We start from the raw sequence: 27,200 nt of genomic DNA, 5'->3' as shown, positions 1-27,200 counted from the left end.
CCCTATTTTGTGTTCCTTTTTTTACAAATTTGTTGGATTGAATTTTGTAGTTTGTGAAACAGAAAATCATTTTACAATTACAAATTTGTGATTTAAATTTTAATTTGGTGAAATAGACCACTGGCATTTAAAAAATGGGTTTCCTAGAATTTAGATACCGTAAAGACTAACAACATCAAAGACCCAAACGAAGTTTATATCATTAGCACTAAAGCCTAGTACATACTTGTGAACCATCTCGTGAACCCATACAAATTTCAGTTTTTGGTTCACCCGTGAACTTGCTCGTGAAGCTGAGTGGAGAACAAAGTGGAGAGTTTTCGTTCACGGGCAGTTCACGTGCAAAATGTACGGGAACTGTTGGTGAAGCTTTGACATTTGGTTTGTTCATGTTTACAACGTGTACTCACAAGTGTGTACTAGTGAGCAATGTCGAAAGTTCACTTTCTCCACTGGCGAACGTTCACTTCACGAGGAAGTATGTACTAGGCTTAACCGTGAAATTACTGTTGAAATAGGCCGGGCTATCTCAAGTAAAAGTAAGCCTTTCCTTAAATCCTTGATAATTCAAAAATGTAGATAAAACCAATATCCCATTTTTTTAGTTTATTTAAAGTAACATGTTTCCCGATTCGATCGAAAGCTCTCTCGAAGTCTAATAAAAGTACGGATACATGATTTTTTGACGAGATGGCTTTTGAGATGTAGTAATATAGATGAAGATAGGCGTCAGCACAGCCTTTGTTAGGCTTGAAAGCAACTTCTATTGGAGATAACCATTTTTTGGATAGGCGTTTCGCCATAATTTTTTCCAAAATTTTTGATAAACATGAAATCAGTGAAATTTTGATCTTATTTGGTTTGGGGATAGGGAGCAATATGGATGTTTTCCAGTTTTGAGGTATCGTTGAGGTATCAAGAATGTTATTATAGAGTTTGATTACTCTTAGCTTCACATTTAAAAGCAAATTTTTGATCATTGGGTAGGAAATTCTATCCCTGGTGTTTTTCCCTTAGATTTGCTAAGACAAGATTCGAATTCTACAAGTGAAACATGTTTTTCGATTTCACGGGAGAATTGGTTACTGGTGTTTGGAACGTAATTGATAATTTCATTTTTTTTTGCATGTGAAATTAAGTGGAAAATTTAAATCGCTTGAGTATTCGGACCATGTTTTTGCAAAACAATCGGCCATACTTGTGGTGTCTGATATAATTTGATTTTCTGATAAAATACTATATATTTTTGATGGAAGAGGATAACCTTTTTGCCATATCTTTGCAGGGGTAGAATTCGGGTTTATTTGTTCCGTACATTCTCTAAAACTTTTAGCTTTACTTTCTTTAAGGCATTTTCTAAATTTTGCGTATGAATTAAGTGTGATTGTATGTTTCTTTTCTGGAATGCTTTTAATGCCAACATTTTTTCCTTGCGAAGTTTTGTTAGTTCTGAATTCCAGCAAGGTACAATTGTGTTAAATTTGGGATTGTAGCTAGCACCTGATAGATGTGTTTGCAGCTACGCGTTAGGATTTTTGGAGGATTGCTGCTTCTTTGTTGTTGTTTTTACTAGGTGGTTTGTCCGATAGATTTGAATTGTATTGAATGGGACCATTCCGCTAGATCGGTTTTGAGTTTCAAATTTGGGGGGTATTTCTCCACTGATCTCCCCATATTAATGACACTGATAATAGGAAAGTGGTCACTATTATGCAGATCAGGTAAAGTTTTCCATGATATTGCGGGGAAAAGTTCCGAAGAACAGTAAGTTACATCTATATGGGAGAATGAATTGTTTTGGTTAAGAATAGAACTGTTGTTTGGGAGTTTTGCTGGCTGTAGGGGAAGTGGGGGCAAGACCGCATATGGGGGCAAGACCGTTTTTGTACTATATTGTATGAAAAAAGTTTGAATGGCAACACTTTTTTAACAAAACATGTGTCTTTTGGTATGATCGATCATGTCTGACAGTATGAGATAGCTCGGTTAAAAAGACAAGAAGTTACGGTACTTTCTGTGATTTTTCGTCAGTTCGTTATCGTTCGGGTGCAATGTAATGTTTATTATTATTAGTAAATTACTTAAAATTATTAACTTTTTCTCTTTAGTATTTAGAAAGTGCGTTTTCAGCATCGTTTATTGTGAAAAAAAAGTCGAAAAGTAAAGAATTCAACCAGTAATTCAATAAGTTACGGTAGGATCCGAATGGGGCAAAACCGCAAATGGGCGGTCATGCCCCTATGCGGTCTTGCCCCCAATGTTTTCAGTAGCTGACGGGTTTATCTTTTCCTAATTTCTGTCTTTTTTTAAATGTTTTTAGTCTAATATGGTACGAAATTACATTCGGAAAACAACGCGGCAGTCTTGGCAAGAATCGGAAATGAAATCTGCACTTGATGCCGTTCTTAAAAATGAGATGGGGTTTAAAAAAGCTTGTCAGACCTTTAATGTCCCTAAGAGCACTCTAAGGGACAGATATAAGAAAGTTGTCGACAAATCTATCACCCTTAAAAACTGCGCAAAAAAGTGCTCTCTTGGAACAATTAAAACCGTGTTTACAAAAGAGCAAGAAAATGAATTATCCGAACATATAATGCAGCTCGAAAGCCGTTTGTTCCCAATAACTATCAAGGAACTTGCACTCCAACTAGCAGAAAGAAATAACATATAAAACGATTTTGACAAAGAAACTGGGATGGCTGGATATAAGTGGGTGCAAAATTTTTTGAAGAGAAATCCTAAAATTAGCCTTCGTAAGCCGAAAGGAACCTCTCGAGCCAGAGCCATGGGTTTCAATCGAGTATCTGTCGCTAAGTTTTTTTAACTGTTGACAGAATTAATGGATAAATACCACTTCACACCTGATCGTATTTATAACGTCGACGAAACGGGCATATCAACGGTTCCCAAAAAAGTATCAAAAGTATTGGCTAAGAAAGGAAAACCCCAGGTAAGTTCCTTTTTCTTTTCTTAACGTCAATACTTTATCTTTAATTTCAATCATAAGGTTGGAACTCTTACTGCTGCAGAACGGGTGCAAAATAGTAACAATTGAAATCTGCATGAGTGCTTCTGGACAGTTTATACCGCCTTTGTTCGTTTTTCCTCGAGTCAGAGCGCATAGACATGTAAACATACTAGAGAGAGCTCCACCATGTTCAATTGCTGTCTATCATCCCAGTGGTTGGATGCAGACAGATTTGTTTTTAACATGGTTTGACCATTTTTTTAAACATTCGAATCCAAAAAAGGATAACCCGGTTTTACTATTACTAGACGGGCTATTTGGCGTCGCTTGCATGAAATCTGCCATCATTCAGACAGCAGTTTACGCATTTAAGAAGACTGGAATTTATCCATTAAATAGTGACGTGTGAACCAGCAGAAACCACAAACAGGCCTTTCACAGAAGTCGCTGAAGAACTTGTCACAAATTCCACATTACAAGATGTTTTTGAAGCACCCCTTGAAAGGGCACGTTCAATTGAACCACCTGCAACAACAATGATTTCCACGCAGGAAAACTTTGTTAACACAGACTTCGTCGATGCTCTAGCTGCCTTAAACAACACTCCATCAACGTCAGGAACTACAGCCTTCATTTTATCTTCTCCAAAAGAGCTTGTTAAGTTACCTTCTGGAAAGAGAACTTTTTCTTTGAGAAAGACAAGGCGGGGAAAAACGGCAATTTTGACAAGTTCACCATATAAAGCTGAGCTGGAAGCACTAGTTGCTAACAAAGATAAAAAAAAAGCAAGTCAACATAAAAAACACAAAAAAAGTAAACCAACAGGCTTCAAGGAATGTTGCTGATAGTGAGGATGAGGATATTGGTGTTGCAGCTTGTAGTTGCATCTTCTGTCTGGAGCTTTTTTCCAAATCGAACCCAACTGATGGCTGGATAAAATGTACCATGTGTTCTGGCTGGGCTCATGAAGCTTGCGCTGGAGTTGGAGAAGATGAAGATGTCACTGTGACTTTTGCAAATAATAATTTGCCCCAAAAAAAATTGGTAGGGCGATCTTGTCCCCATATGGGGGCAAGACCGTTTTTTTAAACTTTATTTTTTTTTGAATAAGTTTTTATTTATTATAATAATCAAAGTTGCTAGATGAAATGTAAGACTTAGTGAATAAAGACTTTATTTTCCTTAAAAGATGTTTTATAACAGTTCTTGAGGCAGTCAAGCACTAAATGTGCGGTCTTGCCCCTACTTCCCCTAGATAAGGAAGAGTATTTGATATTTGGCTTTGATTTGAGATTGAAGTTGAATTAGTTTGGGAAGATGAGATTTGGTTTTTAGTGGGATTATTATTGCAAGGAGTTTGGTTTTCATTTGAGATTGGACTTGAACTAGTTTGTGCAGAGGAGATTTGTTTCGGGGAGTTGTTTGTTTGTTCGGTTTGTTTAGTTGTTTCTGTTGGGAGGTTTGAGCTTTTTATGGCGTTGGGTTGACGTGCTTTGTAGGAATAGGTATTAACATTGGATTGAGTTGATGATGGGTTAAGTTGATTATAGGCGCGCTTGGCTTCAGCTATGATGCACTTTTGTCTTGTTTTTATTGTGAGCATTTCTTTATTTTGTTTGTATTTTGGACAGTCTAGAGATGAGGGGGGTGGGGATCGAGGCAATTGGCACACAGAATACGTGTACAGGGGTCCTTATTGTGTGGTGGCAAATTGCATGTTACGCAGTTTCTCTGACACAACGTTTTTTCGTGTGACCAAGCAGCTGGAATTCGGAATGTATTTGTTGACTTTGGCCTTGTACCAACCTATTTCAATTGTGGTAAATGTAAACAACATAAGACCGGTGGGAGTGCGTTTATTGCTTTCAATTTCTTTGGTGAATTTATAAACTTCGGTTTTTTTTTATAATAAGCGCACACTCAAGGGGATATATTACCCTTATTATGTAGACACAGTGTGAGCACTAGGAAAGAGAGAGAGGGGTTGAAAGGAAATGTCGGTGCACATTGGTTTTGAATTCCTGAATATTGCAATAGCTGGGAAAGACAGAGTGTGGCAAGGCATTCCACATTCGCGTAGCACGGCTAAAGAACGAAACTCTGTACTTGACGGTAATCAATCTAAATGCTCTACGTTCAATACTGTGCAAGAGTATTAAGTAGGTTGCAGTTGCACCAGCCCAGAGATGAGAGTTATACTCAAGCTTTGGATGTATATAAGTTTTGTAGATAACAGCCAGCACACCAGAGGGGAGAAAAACTTCTTGCATCGCCTTAAAAAACCCAAACAACTTGCAGCATTTTTAGTGACATCGCGTATGTGATCGTCCCACAAGAGGTGTTTGGTGGTACAGATACCGAGAATATCGAGATGTTCAGTCTCCACGCGATTTCTTATTCCCCATTGTAAAATGTAGTTTAGGTCGGAATTTAAGGAGCTTATCATATTTTGTCGTTGCAGTTCCACATCCGAAAAAGAGGGCGTGAATCTAAAAACAAATATGACAAGAGTACTATCGTCAGCGAAACAATGTAATGGATTAGAAGTTGCAGACTGGGGATCATTAACAAAAATGAGAAAGAGTGCTGGAGATAAAACAGAGCCCTGGGGCACACCAGCATTTATTTTGTGGTTTTCAGACTTAAATCCATCCAATACAACTTGTATTGAACGATTCGAAAGGTAATTTCTAATCCAATGAAGGAGGGGCTCATGCAAACCGAAAGCACGCATTTTCGATAAGAGAGCCTGATGCCGAACCCTATCAAATGCTTTTGAAATATCAAGTGCAATAATCTTACTTTCTTCAAAACGATGTAAAGATTTGTTCCACTGTTCGGTGAGATGAACAATGAGATCACCAGTGGACCTATTGCTACGAAAGCCATACTGTCGGTCACTAAGAAGCTTCCGTTCTTCAAGATATTTCTTGAGCTGATAATTAATCAGCGTTTCCATGACCTTGGAAAGAAGGGACGTTAGTGCAATCGGTCGATAATTAGACAGTGAGGAAGATTCGCCTTTTTTGGGAATAGGCTGGACAAATGCGGTTTTCCATCCGCTCGGAACGAGACCTGAGGAGAAGGACAGATGAAAAAGCTTACGCAGTGGTTTTGCCAGCGTTGAAGAACACCTCTTCAGAACAATAGCGGGGATACCATCCGGACCAGCGGATTTATATGTGTTTAGATCTCTTAGGACTCTTGCCACAGTACGAGTGCGAAAAAAGATTGGTCCCATAGAATCACTAACTCGCTCAAGTACAGGCGGAGTCATAACACTCACTGGCAGCGTAGAATTGGCGGCGAACTGCCTAGCAAAGAGATTAGCTTTCTCTAAAGAGCTAACAAAAGGAGTGTCATTATCAACGAGCGTAGGAACCGAAGAAGAGGAAGAATTCCTCATGTTTTTTACAAATGACCAAAAATTTTTACTGCCTTTGGGACATTGCATTATTTTTTGCCGTAAATTTTCGTCATGTACAAATTTGGTCCGTCGAATATGGGCGTTGCAGGCCTTCCTGGCTTGTTTGAACTTTTTCCGGCTTTCCTCAGTACGGTTGGCTTTATAGCAACGGAAACTAACCTCTTTGGCCCTAATAACCTCTTTACAGCTCGCATCAAACCAAGCGTTTCCCTTGGGTCTGATACTTTTAACCATGTTTGGTATAAAAGTTCTCATTCCCAGGAGAATTAAACTTGTGATCATATCAGCGCTGGCGTCAACGTCACTATCGAGGAAGCATAGTGACCAGTTAAAGATCCTGAAGTAATTATTGAGGCCGTCCCAGTTGGCTTTCTCGTATTGCCAAACGGTTCTCATAGGAGCTCTTTCTTTAACTGAACAGTTTTGACACGAGAAATTTGCTGATATAACACAATGGTCAGATGTGCCTAGAGGAGATAGAACACTAACAGTGTACTTATCAGGGTCAGAGGTAAGAAACAAGTCAAGAGTGTTTTCTGCTCGACCTTCAACGTCCGATATTCGGGTGGGCTCGTTGACAAGCTGAGTTAGGTGGTTCAACTCAGCGAAGATTTCTGCACACACTCCATCGGGTGTTGTCTGGCCTGAATGTTGAAGCCATGAAGAATTGTGTACATTGAAATCGCCCGTAACAACGATTTCAGTGCGAGGATAGGACGAAACAATTCTTTGGATGGAATCAGACAAAGCATCAAATTCACGAGAAGTTGATACTCTGTCTAAATTTGGGCTTCGATAAAGGAAGCAGTAGTGAATGATTTGCTTATTCACGGAGAATTTAAACCACATATAATTAAAAAAGGAATTGGTGCAAAGACCATATTGTGGTAAGAGCTGATAAGCAACATCATTCCTAATGTATATGGCGAGGCCATGGTGGGAAAAGAATAAAGGCACCAAGCTATACCCTTGAATAAAGAATTCAGTGGGATCGGAATCCTCACCCACTTGGGTTTCACTTAGTGCCAATACAGCTGGCCTGATTAAAGCAGTATGGGAGTAGACAGAAAGAAAATTCGATCTAAGCCCAAGAATATTACAATAATCTACCCTGAAATTTCCAGCCATTGCAACTAAAAGAAACACAAAAGCCAAAATAGACGAAGACTATAAGACAAAATATTACTGAGTTGAACCAGTTGTTTCGTTTTGTTATTGATTATTTGTTTTATTTAATTTTTTATGTTAACATTAGGATTTAGGGGAAACAATTAGACAAATATCACGATTAGGCACAAGACTTGAACAAGACGCGCATGCGCAACAGACGCACAACACAGGGGGACCTTCCCCAACGAAAGTTCAATGACAACTCGTTACGTTTTGTGTGTGCATTTAGCTACAATTTCTGATTCAGGAGTATTTTTGAGCCAGGGAGCATACACTACGCCTTTCGAACAGTTGAGAAGATTATGATATTTAACCTGCACTGGGCACATGTTTGTAAATTTTAAAAACTTTTCGGAAACTTTATTATTTTTTGCTAGGATAAGGATACTACCATCACGGAGTTGTGTTACATTTTCGTATTCAGTACTTACTGCTTTTTTTAATACGAATACGCTTATGGATGAGATGGGATTATCATCGCTCTTTTGTGATATAACTTCAAATTTGTGATTTTTGGATATGGTTTTAGTTGGAAGAGATGGGAATTCATCAAAAATTATGTTTTTTTGCTAGTGGGTTCGATAGTGGGGTATCAGGTGATAACCCTTCATATCGATTCAATCTAGATTTAGACCCCATAATGGGGAAGTCTAAAGGAAGAAACCAAGCACGTGAAAAAAATGTGGTTTTGTTTTCAAACGAGAACAACTAGAAAAAAAAATCACCACAGGCAAGTAAGCACAAATGAGTGAAAGGGAAAGATAGAACACTTGTAATGGAATTTTTAAGTCACTGTCAAAATTGCGAGCTGATGTTTACCCATCAAGAGCAAGACGGAGACATTCAATTTCTTTATTTCTCAATAGATAAAAATATGTTGCTTTGAGAGCTCCGTGTACCTTCTCTATTTAATTATTTAAACATCAATTTTTAAACTAATATTTTGTACCAAGAGAAAGATACCGGACACAAAATTCTTATATATTAAAAAAAAGACCTGACCTCTTTTCAATGATCTTTTTGTCAGCTTAGTTAAAACCAAAGCTATTTCTTTAATGCAATAGCCCAGGTTTTTTATTCTTTACACAAAATAGACAAACATCTGGTATTATTTGGTAAAACTCATAATTTTCCTGCCGCATAATATATGGATCTTCACGAGAAGATTGTGTGTGTCTACAGTTGCAAGTTGAAGCTAAATTATTACTATTTGAATTTGCATAACAGTCTTTGCGACTTTGTTTCCACATCGTGTTATTTTTCGAACGGAAATTTAGGGATTCCGAATGTTTTTCTGCAATCCAGCACTGTTCAAAATTGTCCACAAGTTTTTGTTCAGATTTATCCACATTAGGTCCCCTTGCATGAGCAGAATACACAGATAGTGCTTCGTCGATCTTTAATTGCAGAATTAAAAATTATTATTTACTTTAAAAATAAATGTATACTTTTTTACCAATGCATTTTGAAATGACTTTCCATAATGACTCAAAACTGGGTTATTATAGAGATTACAAGCTTTTTTAATTCCATTCTCGCAACACTTTGAAAAAAATCTAAAATAATTATTCGAAAATGGGTATATGATGTTTCACTCTTTTATATGCGGTACATACCCTTCATCTATGTCCATTAGTTTCTCAAAACTTTCCAGGAAAAATTTCTACAAAACAATTGAAAATAGTAAGTATTTGGAGTAAAATTTTTGAATTATTTATAATTAGAAACACTTACGTAGGATGGATCTGCAGGTTCATAGTTTGGGTTATCGAAATTTTCTACGAAGATGTTATGAAAGAGCTTAAAAGTTTCATACCACGTCCTCACAGTGGGAACCTAGTTAATAAAAATTAATATTCAATATTTTAAGGAATTTTATGAATATTCAAAAATCTAAGAAATAGGCATTTACCAAAAAATTATTTTTGCTTTTGAATTTTGAAACACCATCATCGAAACCAAATTGTAAGGCTTCTTTAATATGATCTTTCAAAAAATTCATAAAATTATTCCTTTTTGGTTGTTCTTCAATAACCGCATCGACATTTTGAGCAAGAGGTATTCCGAAACCCTATTAAGAAAATTATTTTATTTTTCATATACAAAAATGAGAAAGAGAAACATACACCAAACAGACGGAGTTCTTCCAAGTTGCTCTTAGTGTCGTCTTTAAAATAACTATTCTTTTCAAAAGAACATTGTAGTTCATGAAGTGTTTGTAAAAGGGGATCTTCTCGTATTTTATCGTCTGTATTGTAATACACAAACCGTTTATTTCCAGGCAATGAAAAGAGTGGCGTTCCACTGTTTGTGAGATAAAAACACTTTATTCAAATTATTTTAAATAAAACGTTTTTATATATTAAATAAAAACCATTTAAAAGAAAGATATTTTAATAAATTTTCCCTATCGTAATGCTCTTTTTTTAAATTTGTACAGAATCAAACTATAGACGTGATTTCATTAAAAGCAATTACAAAAAGGACGACTGATAAAGGAATGCCATTTTCCAAATTTTGAATAGACGAGCAGGTAACATATGCCTTAATACGGAAATATCTATTGCTTTTAGAAGAATATATAATTCAGCATTTTGGGCCCAATTTCCTATTTGTCAAGAGCTTTTTCAAAATCAATCGAAAGGACTCAGACGTGCAGAAGTGCAGCGGTGGTTCACGTTCTTTTGTAAACGCCACTTGTCACTTGTCTGTAAAATAATTTTTTTTATTCAAGAAACAAGAACAATCGTCCGGAAATTATCTTTTCTAAGACTTTACCTGGACAAGAAAGGAGTAAAACAAGACGGTATCCTGGGATAACAGAAGGATCTTTATCAATCTTTGGGATCGGAACAATTCTCGCCAATGTTCAGCCATGGCGGATTATGCCTTCGTTGATTGGTTGAACTTATCCAACAATCTAAGTAAAAGGTTTTGAAACTGGTTTTAAGCATGGCATAGGATATGCGGTGAAATCCAGGGGTTGTGCCTTTAACAAGGCGTAGCCAACTTTCTAACTAAGTAAGATGGGATCACTAAATTATGTTTCTCTCTAATGAAAGTAGGATACAAAATTGCCGGAGAATTTTCATGTTTTTGCAAAAAGTTCGATAATTTCTTGTGAACACGTTGTAGTTTTTGTTTTAGCTATATTACCTTTGATTGAGTGAGGTATATTATTTCCAATTACAACGGCCTAGTCACTGATAAAGCATCGGTTCCCATCGATCACCGAAATCAAGCATCAGTGAGCGCGGTTAGTAGACAGATGCGGGACCGGCTTGAAACCTACCGCGTGCTGTTGTCATGTGTTTCTTTTTGTCTGTTGTTCTTTCTCTTCTGTCTCTTTGTCTTGTATGTATGTCTTTTTTTGTTACCATTTTACATAGTCTAGTCGCTCAAGGTATTAAAGTGCAGTGTCTCTACTCTGTACATTTATGTGCTAAGTAGTATGTAAATGTAATGTAATGTAACAATTTCAAGTAAGCGTTCATAGTTTCTTAGATGTGGAGTTTGGATTCGATATGAACTATTTAAAACTTAAAACTTCTTCTCTTTTACTGTAGGTTACAAGATAGATAGATAAGTAGGATGTTTTTTTCAAGAGTCTCCAGGATTTTTGTTTTATAGGGCAAAGGGATCCTATCTCCATGCTCCACCAGGAAACAACTTCTTTGTGAGTATTGTCTGTCGATTACTGAACAAATGCATTTGCAGCCGATCTTAAACATTTATGTAAAAGAACAGCTTCTAGGTTAATGAAAATTTCCTTTGCACAATTTCATTTCAGCGAATTGAATGAAATACATTACATTACATTTCACACAATTCAGCACATAAATGTACAGAGTAGAGAACACAGCACCTTGAGCGACTAGACTATGTACGAGACAGAAGGACAGAAGAGAAAGAATAACAGACAGAAAGAACACATGACAACAGCACGCGGTAGGTTTCGAGACGGTCCCACATCTGTCTACTAACCACGCTCACTGATGCTTGGTTTCAGTGATCGATGGGAACCGAAGCTTTTTTTTAAATTCATTTTTATTAATTCATTCTTAAACATATATTAAAGCTAGTGTTACATATTGACCATTTATTTACTTTCTTTATTTATTAAATTCTCAAAAGACGAAGAATTAAACACTAAAGGAATCAACGATTACAACGACGACGACGACGACGACGACCGACGATATAAACAAAAAAAAATGATCGTAATTCTTGACTTGTCAAACTGACATAAATGACATCAAGGGTTACGATATTGCGAGTCGGTAATGCAGGTCAGAATTAGAGCTAAGGATAGGTTTGGAGAGTAAGAACGGGGACAATGAAATCAATGAGAAATCTCAGTGAGATATCTGAGTGATAAATATTCTTTTGGGAGAATGGGGGATGATAGGGCATCAAATGTATCCAGAGAACTGGTTGGCTGAATTGTATTTGCTAATTTAGCACAAAATGTTGACGGTTAAAGTGTCGGTCGAAAGAAAAAGAAAATTTCAAATCTCTTTTTTTTTAAATCGACCAGCCACAAAACAAGTCCTTTTGCTTTGAAATAAACTGTTGATACGGGTGTCTATCGACCAATTTTTTTTTAACCACACAAAAAAAAAAATTTAAAAAAGGAAATTACATAACTTACAAAAGCAGGGAAATTCAGAGACAAAAGATTAGCTTGAGTTCATAGACAGGAGGATTGTTTTAAGTTCCCTGTCTGGACAAAAAAAAAATCCAGAAACGTTAAGACAAAACCAAAAAAGAAACTAGCCGCATACCCAAGAGTGTTGCAGAAAGCGGAATTGGAGCGAACCGGTAGCCGTGGGTGATAAGACTCCGGTAAACTTAACAGCCAAAACAAAGAAAAAAGATGAATACGGTTCGAATCGAGTTGGATATGCAAATTTTTTTATTTCATTTTTCGTTTTTTTAACAATCTATAATTAATTAAATCAATAATTCAAATTTTTTCTCGAAGTGGTCAAAGTCAAAAATTCAAATTCAAAAATTTAAACAAAAATTTTAATTACGCGAACCGTGTGTTAGTTTTTAATTCGCGATTAAGTTATTTGTACTTATATATATATATAATCGTGTGTATAAGAAACAAAGGCACAGAAAAGCGTGCACAAAAAAAAAGGAAAAAGTGATACCTCCTTATTCTCCTGCAGCAGTGGCCACTACAAACAGAAGGACAAGGGTGAGATTATTTTTAATTTTTATATATGTATGCACAAATATACCTACAGATATATATACGCACAAAATTTCTTTCGCGAGGGCGGTAACAAGTGGGGATTAAAGTTTTATTCTTGATTGCGACAAAAGAGGATTGTATATTCCAAATTTGTGAATAAATCGAAGACGGGTTAAGATTTGTTTTGAATTAAACTTTGATTTGAAAACCGCAAGGGCCATTAGAGCTTTCGTAAATTTGTATTATTTTCAATTAAATCGAAGCTGAGACTTTAATAACCTGTACGAGTAAAAATGAAGAAATACAACTTAAACGTATATTTAAATCATGTTTGAAATAAAGTTGAAATGATAATGGTGAACTAAATTTGTTTGTAAGAGGATGAGAAGGATGAAGCAAGGATAATAAAGAGATGAAGACATGAAGAAGCCTAGTCAAGGGGTTGTCCTGGCGAGGGAGGCAACCGTGGTAGAATGGGTAGAGGCGACATACTCGCGCGTAAATCGACAACTTTAACGCTCAGGCCGGAAGTTAAAATTTTTTTTGTAATCGTCTTAGGTTCAAGAACCCATGGCAGAGCTAGCTAATGGGGCATATTTCCGGCAAGCTGAACCAAATGGCAAATTAGTCGGTTACACTAGACAAAAATTCATAAAACTAGCTTAATTTTCCATAACTTACAACTAACTTAATGGTCCCATACGGACACTCTAAGTTAAACTATAACACTTAATACTAACGCCTTTCGGCCCTAAGATCAATTTTACTTATATTAAATTGTATTTATTTTAGTATTTAGTAGAAAAATTGAAAAAAAAAACTAATATCAATATCCTTTTTTATTTTTACTTAAAAACTACTTACAATTAGGTCCTCAATATAAAACTTAAAGCTAACTTAAACTACCTATTCTACCTATAAACTACTTAAAACTAGAACAACCACAGCAGCAAATCTAAATATCTAACGTTTTTGTTTTCATATTTTGTTGTCTTTTTTTTAATGTTTTTTTTTGTTTTTTTTTTATGTTCCATGTTTTTTTATTTTTTTTTGTGCCACCATGCCTTTTCTACTTAAAACTAAAACCTAAAACTATGAAACAAGTATGTAAGCCGCCCAAGGCTTAAAACCTAATCCCGACTACCCACTATCAAGTGCCGATTGAAGCCACCAAAACTGGGAACAGAAGCTTTAACAGTGACTAGGCCGTTGCCTAAGAATGAAATAGTTCCCAATTCGACCTACCCAATAAGAGTTTATTACAGTCGAAAAAGGTAACTCTGGGATGGGAACTAGGATAGGGATTGGGTGGAGGAAGGAATGTCCGTTACGGTAGCTGCGGCATGCTTGCGGTGCACAGCTGAGCTCGTCGGATGTTGGGGGGGTCTTGCTAACGTAAGCGGAACTCACCTCTTTACAAAAATATAGATCATGCCGGATATATTAGCATTAATTGTGCACTACCACCACTTCGTTCACATTTATCGGCGACCGCTGATGACGTCACGGACTGGCCTTTACCCACCCTACCTGGAATCTACTCGGCCTGTTTTTCGGATTCCCCAAAGGCGGACTCAGGAAAGTTCACCGCCGTGAAATAACATTTCCGCCAAACCTGAAATTAACTCCTCATACCGCACTCTCCTGGAAATACCATCTCTAAAGCCAAACCAAAAATAAAAAAGACTGAATTTGATAGCATTGCTTTTTTTTCTTTTTACAAAGAGGCTTAATTATTTTATTTAGAGAAATATATCACGAAAAATACATATAAAACTATAAGCAAGAACAAGACTACTAGGGAAATTCCTTCGACACAAAATAAAGAAACAACAACGGGAGCTTTAACCGCCGGAGCCACGCGGCGGGTATTTGCTTTTCCAGCGTCCGGTATCTGAATCGTTTTCTATGTAGTTTATTTTTGTTGTCTCTAATCGGACCCTAATTTCCTGCCTACAAAGAGCTCGTTGTGGGTGGATAATAAGGAGCAGCCACAACAGTGTACAAATTGTAAAGTGTTTCAGAAGTATCTTAAATCTTATCTTAAGTCTTAAAATTAGTATAACATAAACTTGGTGATAGCAAAACAAAGGCAATTTAATCATTGTTTTTATAAACAGGGAGGGAGAAGATGTCAATGTGCTGCTGCACATACTATCAAAAACATAAATTTTCTTCGTTTTATCAACATATCATGATATTGTAAGATTCTATTTAATTTTAAATTATGTGTTTAATTACCTTTTATTCGGGATGATTAGCTCATTTCGAAACATCTTATAAATATTATCTTCAATTTCGAATTCAAGTTTTGAAATGGATTCTTCTGTTTTATCTTAAATAAAAAGAATAATACATATTTTTAAATGGACTTATTGAAAGTGATAAAGAGGTTATTTATCTCTTATGCTTAAAATGGCAATTGGAAGGCACTTAATGTTTACATTGAGTACTTACCATATCCATCTGGATAGTTTTCAAAGAAAAATAAACATCTTGGAGAACAAACGCGATAGCCTTTTCCGAGATATGCACTTGAGCTTTTCATTAATTTTGGAAGGAATTTAAGGACATGCCTTTCTCTGTGAATGACATAAGAATGATGCATTTTTGTACATGTTTTTTCCTATGAGAAATTAAGCTTTGTCTATCAATTCCACTTACGGATTAGTGTACGGAAAAATTAAAAATGTCCCTTTGGAAATACCATCACCACTTTATATTGAATTTCTTAAAATTTTGTATACTCGATGATTTTTTTTTAATTTTCCATGAAGTTAAATTGTAAAATAAAAATAATCCAGTGGTCTATTTTTCCAAATTACAAATTGTAAATTACAAGTGTTTTTTTAACAAATTTGGAGAAATATTGAATTTTTCTGTTTCACGAGATAATTGTGTTACAAAATTGTAATTGTAGATTACAAAGAGAAATTTGTAGAAATTTCATTATTTGCGTTTCACCAAAAAGTTTTTTTTTGTTGTAGTTTACAAATACAAATTTGTAAAATAAATTTTTTTTTGTAAGTTTGTGTTCCACCAAATCAAATATATTTACAACTTTGTGCAGTTTATGAAAATTTCTTATAATAGAAAGATGATGTGTACATTTTATTACAATTTGTAATTTGCAATAAGAATATTGTCTCCCAGTTTAAGAATGTCGTTACGTCGTTGCAGGCATAGTAGCAACGATAGTGTTTTAAGTGACAATTTCGTGCAACATATACGTAGATGAAGAAAAATGTTTCAACCGCGTATAAATTTTGAAATTTCTGATACTTTTACATCACATGTTTCGCTTGGAACGTGTAAAGGCGGAGGAAATAATAGAACAAATTGGATCAAGCATTGACTGAAAAAAAACTTTTTATTGACATTTCATTAAAATTCCATGGGATCTTATATTTTCAAAAATTTGTTGCCGCTCCATAACCTTGGCATTGTGTGTTATAACGTTCGAAAATTTACCGAATAACACATCTTTTTTCTCACATACTAAGTTTGCAAGACAAATTGTATGTTGTTTATTTATAGCTAACTTCTCTGTCCGCCGACTTACAAATTTTTGAAAACAAATTGTAGTTTACAAGTCTGAAAATCAAACGGTGAAACGGTTTTTTTTTTTGTAATTAGAAATTACAATTTTCCCTTTTTTGTGTCTCTTTTCTTACAAATTTGTTGGATTGAATTTTGTAGTTTGTGAAACAGAAAATTGTTCGGTACAAGTTCAAAAATCTAACAAGTGTATTGAGGTATAGGTACACACGCAACGTGAATAGGAGTTCAATTCTAATGATTTACATATGTAAGTTTATTTGTACAATCGAATATAATAATAACTTTCGTTGTATAAGCAACTATTCGAACGGAACAGAAAATTGCATTTGGCACTTGAATCTTCGGGAATTGCTACTACATTATTAGAAGGTGGTCGGACCACACACTCTGCATTAAAATTGATTGAAACTCCAACTTGCAAACTTCGAGTAATTCCGCTATGGCAAAAGTTCTGCGATTAAACAATTATTTTATGGGATGAGCGCACAATGGTGAATACAAAATCAATAAAAGCATTTAATCGAAGGATGCAAGATTTACGCGGTAATCAACAGCTGTTTTGGTGGTGCTCTGATATTGCTGTTAGAGGACTTTCGTCAAACATTGCCTGTCATTCATAGGTCAGCTCCTACTGATGAAATAAACGCCCGTTTGAATTCATCAGTTCTTTGGAGATATGTACTAAAATTGACACTGAACATTAATATGCGTGTTCATCTACATAATGAAGCAACTGGTCATGGGAAAATACTAATCGACAGTACCAACGGATGGATCGCTTTACCGAACAATTTTTGTTAAATTGCGCAATCTATAGATGAGTTGATTGAATGTGTTTTTCCAAATATTTTTCAGAATTACAGAAATCATGATTGGTTTGTTTTAGCACCGAAAAACATTCATATCAATGCCATTCAAATTCAAGCGAAACTGCCAGGTGTAGTCACGACATATAAATTAATTGACAGTGTTATTAATCAAGATGAGGCAATTAATTATCCAATTGCATTTTTAAATTCATTGGAACCGGTTGATATACCACCGCATTGCTTGAATCTGAAAATTGGTTCTTTGATTATATTATTGCGATACATTAATCCACCAAAACTGTGTAATGGCACCAGATTGGCAGTGAAAAAGTTATTGCCAAATTTGATTGAAGCTACAATCTTAACTGGTAAATCAAAAGGAGAAGTGTGTTTAATACCGAGTATCCTTATTTTTCCAACTGATATGCCATTTGAATTCAAAAGATTACAATATCCGTTTATCATTTGCGATGTTCATAAATAAGGCCCAAGGGCAAACACTTCACGTTTCTGGTATCAATTTGGAGGAATCATGTTTTTCACATGGCCAACTTTATGTTGCCTGTTCCATAATCGGTACCCTAAACTGTTTTCTTATTCATGCTCAAAATGAAAAAACTAAAAATATTGTTCATCCAACTGTTTTAGACTAACCCATATAGACTCACTATAGTAAGGGTACCCAATTCTTTTTTATTTTTTACTCTTTGCTGATAAATATAATATAAACAATATATCATTTGGCTCATTTTTTTGTTTGAATAAATTAACTTTATAATCATTTTTTTTATTTCTATGCTTTATACGTAGCGAAGCACGTACCGAGCCGCTGAACTACTCTGCTTATTCTGCAAAAATATTATTAATACACCCTATGTACATACGTACTTAGCCTATTAACATGTGAAATCTCTTCACAAACTTATGTAAGTTATTTTTAATTTTGTCAGTGCAATATAAGTTGGAAATAATATCTATACAAACAAATTAATAAAACAAAAGTGAGAAACCTTTGCGACTAAGCTAGAGCACTTCCTTACCTAAATAACCTTTTATTCAATAAATAATTCTTATAATAATAATAAAAATAATATTAACACTCACTGACCTTATAAGTTTCAACGATTTAAAAATTGATATCAATGATGAATCGAAGGTAACACTCAGTTCAACAAACACCACGATATGACAAACTTGGGTTGCGAAAAGTAACATTTTTGCAAATCTATTTCTCACATATTGGTTGAAATTTAAATGACGACCGTACTGGGAGTTTTCCATTTCTTTAACCATTGCGTCCCGCATGCAGTATTCGTCGTAAGTTGTTTGGAAATGTAAGAAAAGTACATCTTCCGACTTGCTATAGTAGAATCTTATTTCGCCCTAAAAACATTCAACTATTATGTTCGCAGCAAACTTAAATAGTTATAAAACAAAAGTTACCTCATTGGATTCATAATTCAAATGGGAAGGATGCGAATGCAAGACATTGAGTCCTGCCATTTTATTGCAATCAGGAAACGCAGATTTACCTATTACTCCAACAATAACTAACTTCCGTTCGTCTTGAAATAATGTTTCGCTGTGAAAGATATATTTGAAAAACGCTTTAATGAGCACAGTATTTTAGTTTTATTAACTCTCAACCCACCATGCCTTGGGAGGGTCATTTGGATATACCCATGTTTCGAAAAAGGCCATTTTTGTTTATTTTTAATGAATTTTACTTTATTGTAACTAAAAACTTTATTTATATTTTGAAATTGTGCTTTAAAACATGCACAGCACTTCAAAATTTTGTTTACAATTGATACTAGGAATTATTGTCTTGTCTGTTTACTTTAGTCGGGTTGCATTCTCAAAGCACCTTATGTCAATTGTCAATTTGGAGCAGAAACTATCAATTTTCAGAAAGATAGGAAACTTTCATTTAAACTAATTGTTGTTTTTCTTATTTTGGCAGTGTTCATACATAGGTTAAAGAGCCAACACCAAACAAAACGTGGTAAGTTAGAGGAATAGGTTTTTTGTTTGACAGGTTGGTAATAGCTTTCATTGAAAATTTCTGTCATTGGACATAAAACTCCTGATCACAGTTGCCACTTGAAAAAAAATTGCATGACCAAAACTGAAAATAAAAATGACCAGTCGTACCAATAAAAGGACCAAAATAATTCGTGTCCTCAATGGCTTATAACTTCCCATAGAAAGTTATTGTAATCGGTCCTATTTGTTGAATTGAAATTTTTGGCTCAACTTTCCATTACCGCAGCACGAATTTCGACTCGCGGTTTTTTTTATTCGATAGATATGTGCAAATAAATAATAACTATAACAATTTTAGAGCGAGGAAACATCTATTTCTATTTTTAATTAATTTTTAAAGTTCACTTTTTTCCATACAAAACACTCAAAAATGGTTGATTTTGACATTTCTTCCCTGTTTTTTGTTCAGTGTTGCCATACTTGTTTTTTTTTTCTTGGTAATTTCTTTTATTTTAGTGCTCAAATAGAAAAGTACTTTGCATATACCCAAACTCGCACCCACCCCAAATCCTATAGTGACCCCAAGCAGGGGGGTTGCAGGGGGGCAGCATGCCCCCCCTTACATACCTAGCTGTTAGTACGCCGTGCTATCAATTAAAAAAAAAACTTGTTTTAGGCTCAAAAAATGCAATACAAAAAAAGTAGGGTTAAGTCCGAAAAAGAAAATATTTTTTTTTATGACTTAAAGTTGTTTCCTCGCCCTAATATTTAAAACATGTTCTATTGAGACCCCTACCTAACTGTAAAAAAAAAATCAGAAGGAAATTCGTGCTGCGGTAATGGAAAGTCGCCCCAAATTTTTTCCTAGAGTGTAAGTAAAAGATTTTTAGAGAGAAGTCTGTGCGTGCGTTTGTACGTTCATACGTTCGGGAAGAATAACGTTTTTTCTTACAAAAATTAAAAACCTTAAAAAAAACAATAGTAAAACTTAATAAAAAATTACTTCGACTCAAATATTATGTCGCACAAAATAAATATTGTTTCCGACATTGCGTAAATTTTTCATAAAAATCTAACAGCCTGTTTTTTCATCAAAAAAATTAAAATCTACCATAAATAGTACGTAACAAATCGGCAAACAGGATGAGGAGTTAGTACTGCGGGTCGCATCCCAACCTCTTTTTTTTTAAATCACAATATGCTAACGATATGTAAGGAGATAGAATACTATATCGCTAAATAAAATTTATATAAAATTGGTTTTAAAAAATGTTTTTGCAGACCAAACGCTATGGTTTTATCTGTAACATTGTGATCTTGAGATGTGATGATTTGGATATGATGAGCAATCTGTCAATAAATGCTTTTAGTGTGTGCATTTCATGATCGTGCATTTGTTATGTTATGGGGTGCTTTCAATTAAATAATTACATGTACCGTTTACATTAGATGAAAAGAGCTTTAGGTATGCATTTTATTTTTGAGAATATGAAAGAAATAGAGTCGAGTTTTTTTAATCTATTTCTTAAAAAAGGGACCAAATGGAATAAAAAATGAACATACGACCAATTGCGAAAATAATGACCAAATTTGGTCGTAAAAGACCAATCTGGCAACCGTGCTCCTGATTGGAATCAAGCATTACCTGATTTTAATCTGGGGGTTGAAGTAAGGTTGGTTATTGTGGTATATAATTTCTTTATTAAAATATAACTCTTATTTAAAGACTACAAATCTAATTCGACTGGCTTGGGCGCGTCCGTTGAATAGAATAGTCGTTAGAATACAAATTTTTATGAGAGCGAGCCAAACAACCTTTTGTCTCGCTTCTATGTCTCAGGTTTCAGAGTTTCGCGCTCAGCGTGCGACATCTAGCTACGAAACTCTGAAACCTAAACATAAGGGGAATTACACATTATTAATGATAGTTGCCTTAATTTTATACTACAACTCGGCCAATCTGACAATTTGATCGCCCACGATTAAATTAAACAAACAAGTCTTAAGTTATAATCATGAGATGGTAGGTGTCGCCCTTAATCAACCGAACCTTCAGAGTCTCGATTCTTCCAAAGTCGAATATTTCGAGACTCGACAATGCCATCATATGGCAGCTGTGTGATTTGACAACCTTCGATATCGCGTATTACGTATCTATCATTAGGTAGAATTTTGTAAACAACGTATGGGCCTCTGAACTTTGGAACCAATTTCTTATTTACACCGGTTGTTGTATCTACATTTTTTATTACTACATAATCACCCTCATCGTATATACGTGCCAGGTTATTATGCTCATTAAAATATTTAATATTATATTCCTGAATCTTAGTGATTGCTTCTGAAGCCTTTTCTCTTGACAATTCAAGATTTCTTTCCAGTTGACTTAATTGTTTATCATCAAGAAATTCTGTTAATTTGTCGATTACTACTCCCCTTTGGTTAATACCAAATAACAATTGACTTGGTGTATTTTGAATAGCGCGATGTATAGTGTTATTTAGTCCGAATTCTATTTGTGTTAAAGTAACAACCCAATCTGAGTGCTCGATTGGTTCCGAAAGCTTAGCAAGCATGCCAGTTAATACCCTATTGACTCGCTCTACTTGACCATTGGCCTGTGGCGAATGAACTGCCACCTTAACATGATCTATATTCTGGTCTATAACAAATGAACTAAACTCTAGTGATGTAAAGCAGGTTCCCCTATCAGTAATTACTCTTGATGGCCTACTGTAATACTCAAAATATTTTCTTAGTGCTGCACATACTTCTTTTGAGCTTGTAGATACAACTGGGTATAATTTAGTGAACTTTGTAAATGCATCTATTACCACTAATATATGTTTTCTCTTTGACTTTATTGAAGGGAGAGGACCAAGATGATCCAAGTGTATTGTATGGAATGGAATGGGCTCCTTAGGAATATTGAACAAATTGCGTATATTAGATCGAACTGGTGCTGAGTGCATTATGCAACGGATACAATTTTTAATGTATTTTTCAACTTTTTCCTGAACATTCGGAAACCAATAGTGACGGCCAATTTGATCAGAGCTTTTTGTTACACCTAAATGCCCAATTTTCTCATGGATCATTCTTATAACATTAGTTTCCATTTCAGATGGGACATAGAATCGAAGTTTACCATTTTTATTTTTTTTGAAGACAATACCATCCTGAACTAAAAACGAATTATTATCTTTTAAATATAGTTTGTTTTTCATTTCCAAAATCTTTACATCTCGATTTTGGGCTGCTCTGAGTTGGAAATCAACATCCTCAGAGTCAATAACGGATATAACATTACATCTGCTTAAGGCATCAACATGATTCATATTGGCACCACTACGATGTTTGACCTTATAATCATAATCCTCCAGCTCTAAGGCCCATCGAGCAATTCTATGATTAACATTCTTTTTGTTCAGTGTCATTGTTAAAGAACTGCAATCAGTTACGATTGTAAAAGGAATACCTTGCAAATAAACACGGAACCGACGTAAAGCTGAAATTATGGCTAAAGTTTCCAATTCAAAACTATGGTATTTGGCCTCTTGATCAGTGGTGCTTTTAGAGAAGAATGCTACCGGATGTAATTTATCATCTTCTTGTCGTTGGAGTAGAACTGCACCATACCCTAATGAACTTGCATCGCAATGCAGTTCTGTTTCTTTCCTTGGACTATAGATTGCCAATACAGGTGGAGATGTTAACCGTTCCTTTAAAGTCTGAAAAACATCTTCGCATTCGGAAGTAAATCTAAAAGGAGTTTCAGCTTTTAATAAATTATAAAGAGGTCTTGCTATTCTTGAAAAGGATTCGACAAACCTGCGAAAGTATGAACAAAGTCCTAAAAATGAATGCAATTTCTTTCTGTCTTTAGGCACAGGATATTGAGCAATCGCTCGAATATGGGAATCACTAGGTTGGATGCCATGTTCCGTTACTTTAAACCCTAAGTAATCAAGTTTCGAATATGCAAAGCGACATTTTGACAAGTTGAGCTCCAACCCATTCTTCGCTACACAACATAAAATTTTAGTAAGTATCTCAAAATGTTCAGTAATAGTTTTACTAGCAATTAATATATCATCTAGGTAGACAACTATATCTCCTCTGTCTATAAATTCACGAAAAATTTGAATTATGAATCTCTGAAAAACACTGGGCGCATTCTTAAGGCCGAAAGGCATTTTAAGAAATTCCCATTGACCGTTCGGGGTTACGAAAGATGTTAATTGTGTTGAATCTGCTGCTACCTTTACCTGGTAAAACCCACTCTTAAGGTCTAATAAGGTCATAACCTTCTTCCCCTCCAGGTATTCAATGCAATCGTCTATCAATGGTATTGGATGAGGATCTCTTACTGTACGTTTGTTCAATGCTCGATAGTCTATACACATTCTGGTTTCACCAGATTTTTTCTTAACTAAAACTATTGGTGCAGCATACGGAGAACTACTTGGCTGAATAATTCGTTTTTCCAATAGGTCTTTTATTATTTCACTCACAGTACCTTTTTCTGAGACTGATAGCCTTCGCGGAGCAAAACAAACAGGAATATCAGATGTAAGTCTAATGTGCATCTCAAAATCCTTTGGTGAAACCATAGTTTTATCAAAATTCAAATAATTTTGAGATACTATATTTTTAATAGTTTTTGAAATGTCTAAACTAAGATTTGAATCAATATCTATATAATCTTTTCTATCCCATATAATCTCAAAAGCATGGCAGCCAAATAAATCACTATCTACCTCAACATTATTGTATTCTCTCTTCACATCAAGATCGTCTTTAAGCTTAATCCGATCATGATCAAATGTATTCAACTTGTCTTTGAAGCAATCACTAAGTTCTTTAGGTTGTATCTTTAATTCACCGGCTAATACGCTGCTCCCAAAAACATCATTTATGTTGTTCTTATAATGACTACACTCTGAAGGTTCGGTTTTTTCATCAGAATAAGTGCACATATACAATTGGTTAGAAAGAAAAACTTTATTCGAACAAATTTCATTTTGACACTGCTCAGAAGTTATATTAACTTTATTACAGTTCATGTTAAGTTTTATATTAAAGATTTCAAGGAGATCACGACCAATAAGTAAAGGTATAGGAGTTACTTCATCTGGAATAACCATAAGGGAAACAAGATTTAAATTATCTTTTATATTAATATAACAATTAATCGTACCGTACGTAAAGAGTTTAATGTTTCCTAATCCTTTAAATCTTGAATACGTTAATGATTCTTGAACGTTAATTTCTTCAGGCAGAACAGACTTTCGTATGAAACTAATCGGACTACCGGTATCCAAAAGAGAACAACAATCGATAAATTTTGTGCACTTATTCTTATTTGTCATAAAGGCGACACTCACCATCTGAACAGCATCCAAACTCTGAGTCAGCTCCTTGGTGTCATCATGTAGGGCATCCCGGTTCACGGCTCCAACTCTGGTCTTCACAATATAAGGGCAGTTTTTGTAAGTGTGCCCCTCGTCAGCACATTTGAAACAGGATCCAGCTGGTCGTTGCTCCTTTGGACATTTTGCTGCGATGTGCCCATACTTTGAGCAATTAAAACATCTCTTGGACTGCTCGTTGTTTGATGCTGAAGTTGAGGGAACCATATTTCCTCCAGAAGTTGTTGCCCTAGCAACCATAGTCCTCGGAACTCTTCTTTTTTCGTATCGTGGCAAGAGGTTTTTGAGCTCTACTATAGTTTTGGCGGCAAAAAGAATAGAGACATTTGCTGGTGAATCCCTCAAACCATCGATAATGAATTCGATCAACTCTGCCTCATCGATTTCAGCATGTGACCCAAGTTCTTGCATACATATGACATATCGAAGAAGTGGCTCGCCCTGACGACGTACTCTCTCACTCAGTTGACGATAGACCTGCTGTCTGCTCATCTTATGGTCGAATTCTTTGATAAGTATTTGCTTCAAAGAATCCCAGTTGTCAACGTAGACCGTGCGTAACAGCATTTTCGCAGTTCCCTGCATGAGACGGCGTGCAGACAAGTACTTGCATCGGTCATCGCATCCCAGCGAGTCGGTCACATCTTCGTAGTCAACTATCCATTTAGTGATGCTGTATGGATCGTCACCGTTGAATGCAGGAACAGCATTTTCGATGTCTGAGAAGTCCACTGCACGCCATGGTGCAACCGAAGATGTTGTGGGCGCTTCCATCTGGTCCAATTCTTTCCTTAGCTCAAGGATTTTTTTCCGACGCTCAAGTCTGGCCAGCTCTTGTTCTTCTTCCAAGTCTTGGACATCAGAAGCTGTATTACTGTGCCTGTTATCAGAAGCGGCCAGTGTTTCGGAAGTATTCTCTCCATTCGGAGATGCAGAAGGTGGAGTTTCCTCGGTTAGCTCAGCAGAAGGTGGAGTTTTCTCAGTTAACTCACCAGAAGGTTGTTGGGGTGCCACTGTAACTGTACTTTCATACAATGCCCGAAGTTGAGCTAGAGAAGCCGTGTCTGGCACATCTACTCCAGCGCTCTGAAGTGCTTCAACCAATTGTGCTTTGTTGAGTTTTGTCATAGCTGGCTTTAAATCCGCAAAAAGAGGTAATATACACAATAATTTAGTTTTCTTTTGGTGTATTACCCCACACCTGACGTTGTGGTATATAATTTCTTTATTAAAATATAACTCTTATTTAAAGACTACAAATCTAATTCGACTGGCTTGGGCGCGTCCGTTGAATAGAATAGTCGTTAGAATACAAATTTTTATGAGAGCGAGCCAAACAACCTTTTGTCTCGCTTCTATGTCTCAGGTTTCAGAGTTTCGCGCTCAGCGTGCGACATCTAGCTACGAAACTCTGAAACCTAAACATAAGGGGAATTACACATTATTAATGATAGTTGCCTTAATTTTATACTACAGTTATTGAAAGTTAAACTGACAGGTGGGTGGTGACGAAGAAAATGGAATGGAGGTGAATTAACTTTATGTTGACACTTTGCCTTATTTTTTGCTGTGTTCAGATTCTTCTTTCGATTTTTCTAAGGCAATCCGTTTTGTTGATCTAAATTTTTATTAAGGTGACAGCAAACCAATTTATGGTTTGCTGATAATTGGAATCAAAGGAAAGTCCGGTATTACACAGCGCATGTTTTTCCTTGCATCAATGAAGTGCGAAAGAGAAAAAAAAACAACAAAAAATGAAATAGCAATAAATATGTCTAGTCATGCACGTACAATTTGTTCGTGAGTAAATGCTCTCAACACCGAATGACACTTTAAAATAAAATAGCCGATTAATGTTCATCAAATATATGCTCTGTTTTTTGTAATACAAAGCAAATGTTTGTTCTATATTTTTTAACACGATAGAGCTTTATTTTCAGACAAAAATAAATGCAATGTGATTAATTCTAATGTAAAGTATTTTTTTTTGTCAAAAAAGAAAAATGCATATTCCATACTTGCGTTTTAAGAGCTTAATGATGAAATTTAAAAAAAATCCATTTCGTTTTGATAAGCTTTTGCAACAGAGAATTTCTGGTTGTTTAACACCTTTAATTAAATTAATTTATTAGGTGCGTAAAAATTAATAATTTTTAACTCAAACTGGTTTCAATCCACTTGTATCTCTGGTCATCTAATTTTAGACCGCATAGCACTTTTAATGTTTTCTCACATGTCAAATCAAATCTAACTGTTATAAATTCATATACAAAAGATATACAAAAATTTATCAAAATCCGTTTTTATCAGGGACCGGTTATAGCTATCAGTAAAATCCATCAGTAAATTTTTTGTTTTTAGTTTTTGAACATGTTACAGATTTATTTCTAGCAAAAGATTGATGCACTAAGATGAATCCTATATTCAAGTATTTTTTTAAAAAGAAACAATGCTTTTAAAGTTTTATTTAATTTTTAAATCTATTTAAATTTTTTTAATGATGAAATTTCATTACTGAACAGCTGATTGCCAAAAGCCAAAAAAAATTCAATTTCGTTTTACTGTTGGTGTTCTAATTTTTTACTGTTTCGATCACATCATTTAAAATTTTACTGATGAAAGCAACAGTAAAAAACTGTAGAGG

At 35.2% G+C, this 27,200-nt stretch overlaps 1 protein-coding gene and 1 long non-coding RNA gene across 2 annotated transcripts; one reads left to right on the top strand and one right to left on the bottom strand.

Annotated features, from left to right (window-relative positions):
- Positions 1 to 8,403: 8,403 nt before the first annotated feature.
- On the bottom strand, positions 8,404 to 18,990 carry LOC129952245 (nonsense-mediated mRNA decay factor SMG8). Its single transcript, XM_056064742.1, has 11 exons — positions 18,790 to 18,990; positions 18,582 to 18,720; positions 18,247 to 18,521; positions 15,226 to 15,350; positions 15,010 to 15,103; positions 9,692 to 9,869; positions 9,478 to 9,636; positions 9,300 to 9,401; positions 9,182 to 9,228; positions 9,022 to 9,121; positions 8,404 to 8,962 (listed from the first exon to the last, which is right to left on the bottom strand). Exons 1-11 carry the CDS (start codon positions 18,837 to 18,839, stop codon positions 8,618 to 8,620), a joined length of 1,614 nt encoding a protein of 537 aa, XP_055920717.1. The 5' UTR covers positions 18,840 to 18,990; the 3' UTR covers positions 8,404 to 8,617.
- A 1,818-nt stretch (positions 18,991 to 20,808) lies between these two features.
- Positions 20,809 to 22,334, top strand: LOC129951120 (uncharacterized). The gene is made up of 2 exons (XR_008782133.1): positions 20,809 to 21,922; positions 21,994 to 22,334. It is a non-coding gene; the product is annotated as an uncharacterized LOC129951120 (long non-coding RNA).
- The last annotated feature ends 4,866 nt before the right edge of the window (positions 22,335 to 27,200 follow it).

Source organism: Eupeodes corollae, chromosome 3 (genome assembly GCF_945859685.1).
Source record: "Eupeodes corollae chromosome 3, idEupCoro1.1, whole genome shotgun sequence".
Taxonomy (NCBI): Eukaryota; Metazoa; Arthropoda; class Insecta; order Diptera; family Syrphidae; genus Eupeodes; species Eupeodes corollae.
Note: the sequence above shows the minus strand (reverse complement) of the source record. Positions and strands in the feature narration are given on the sequence as shown.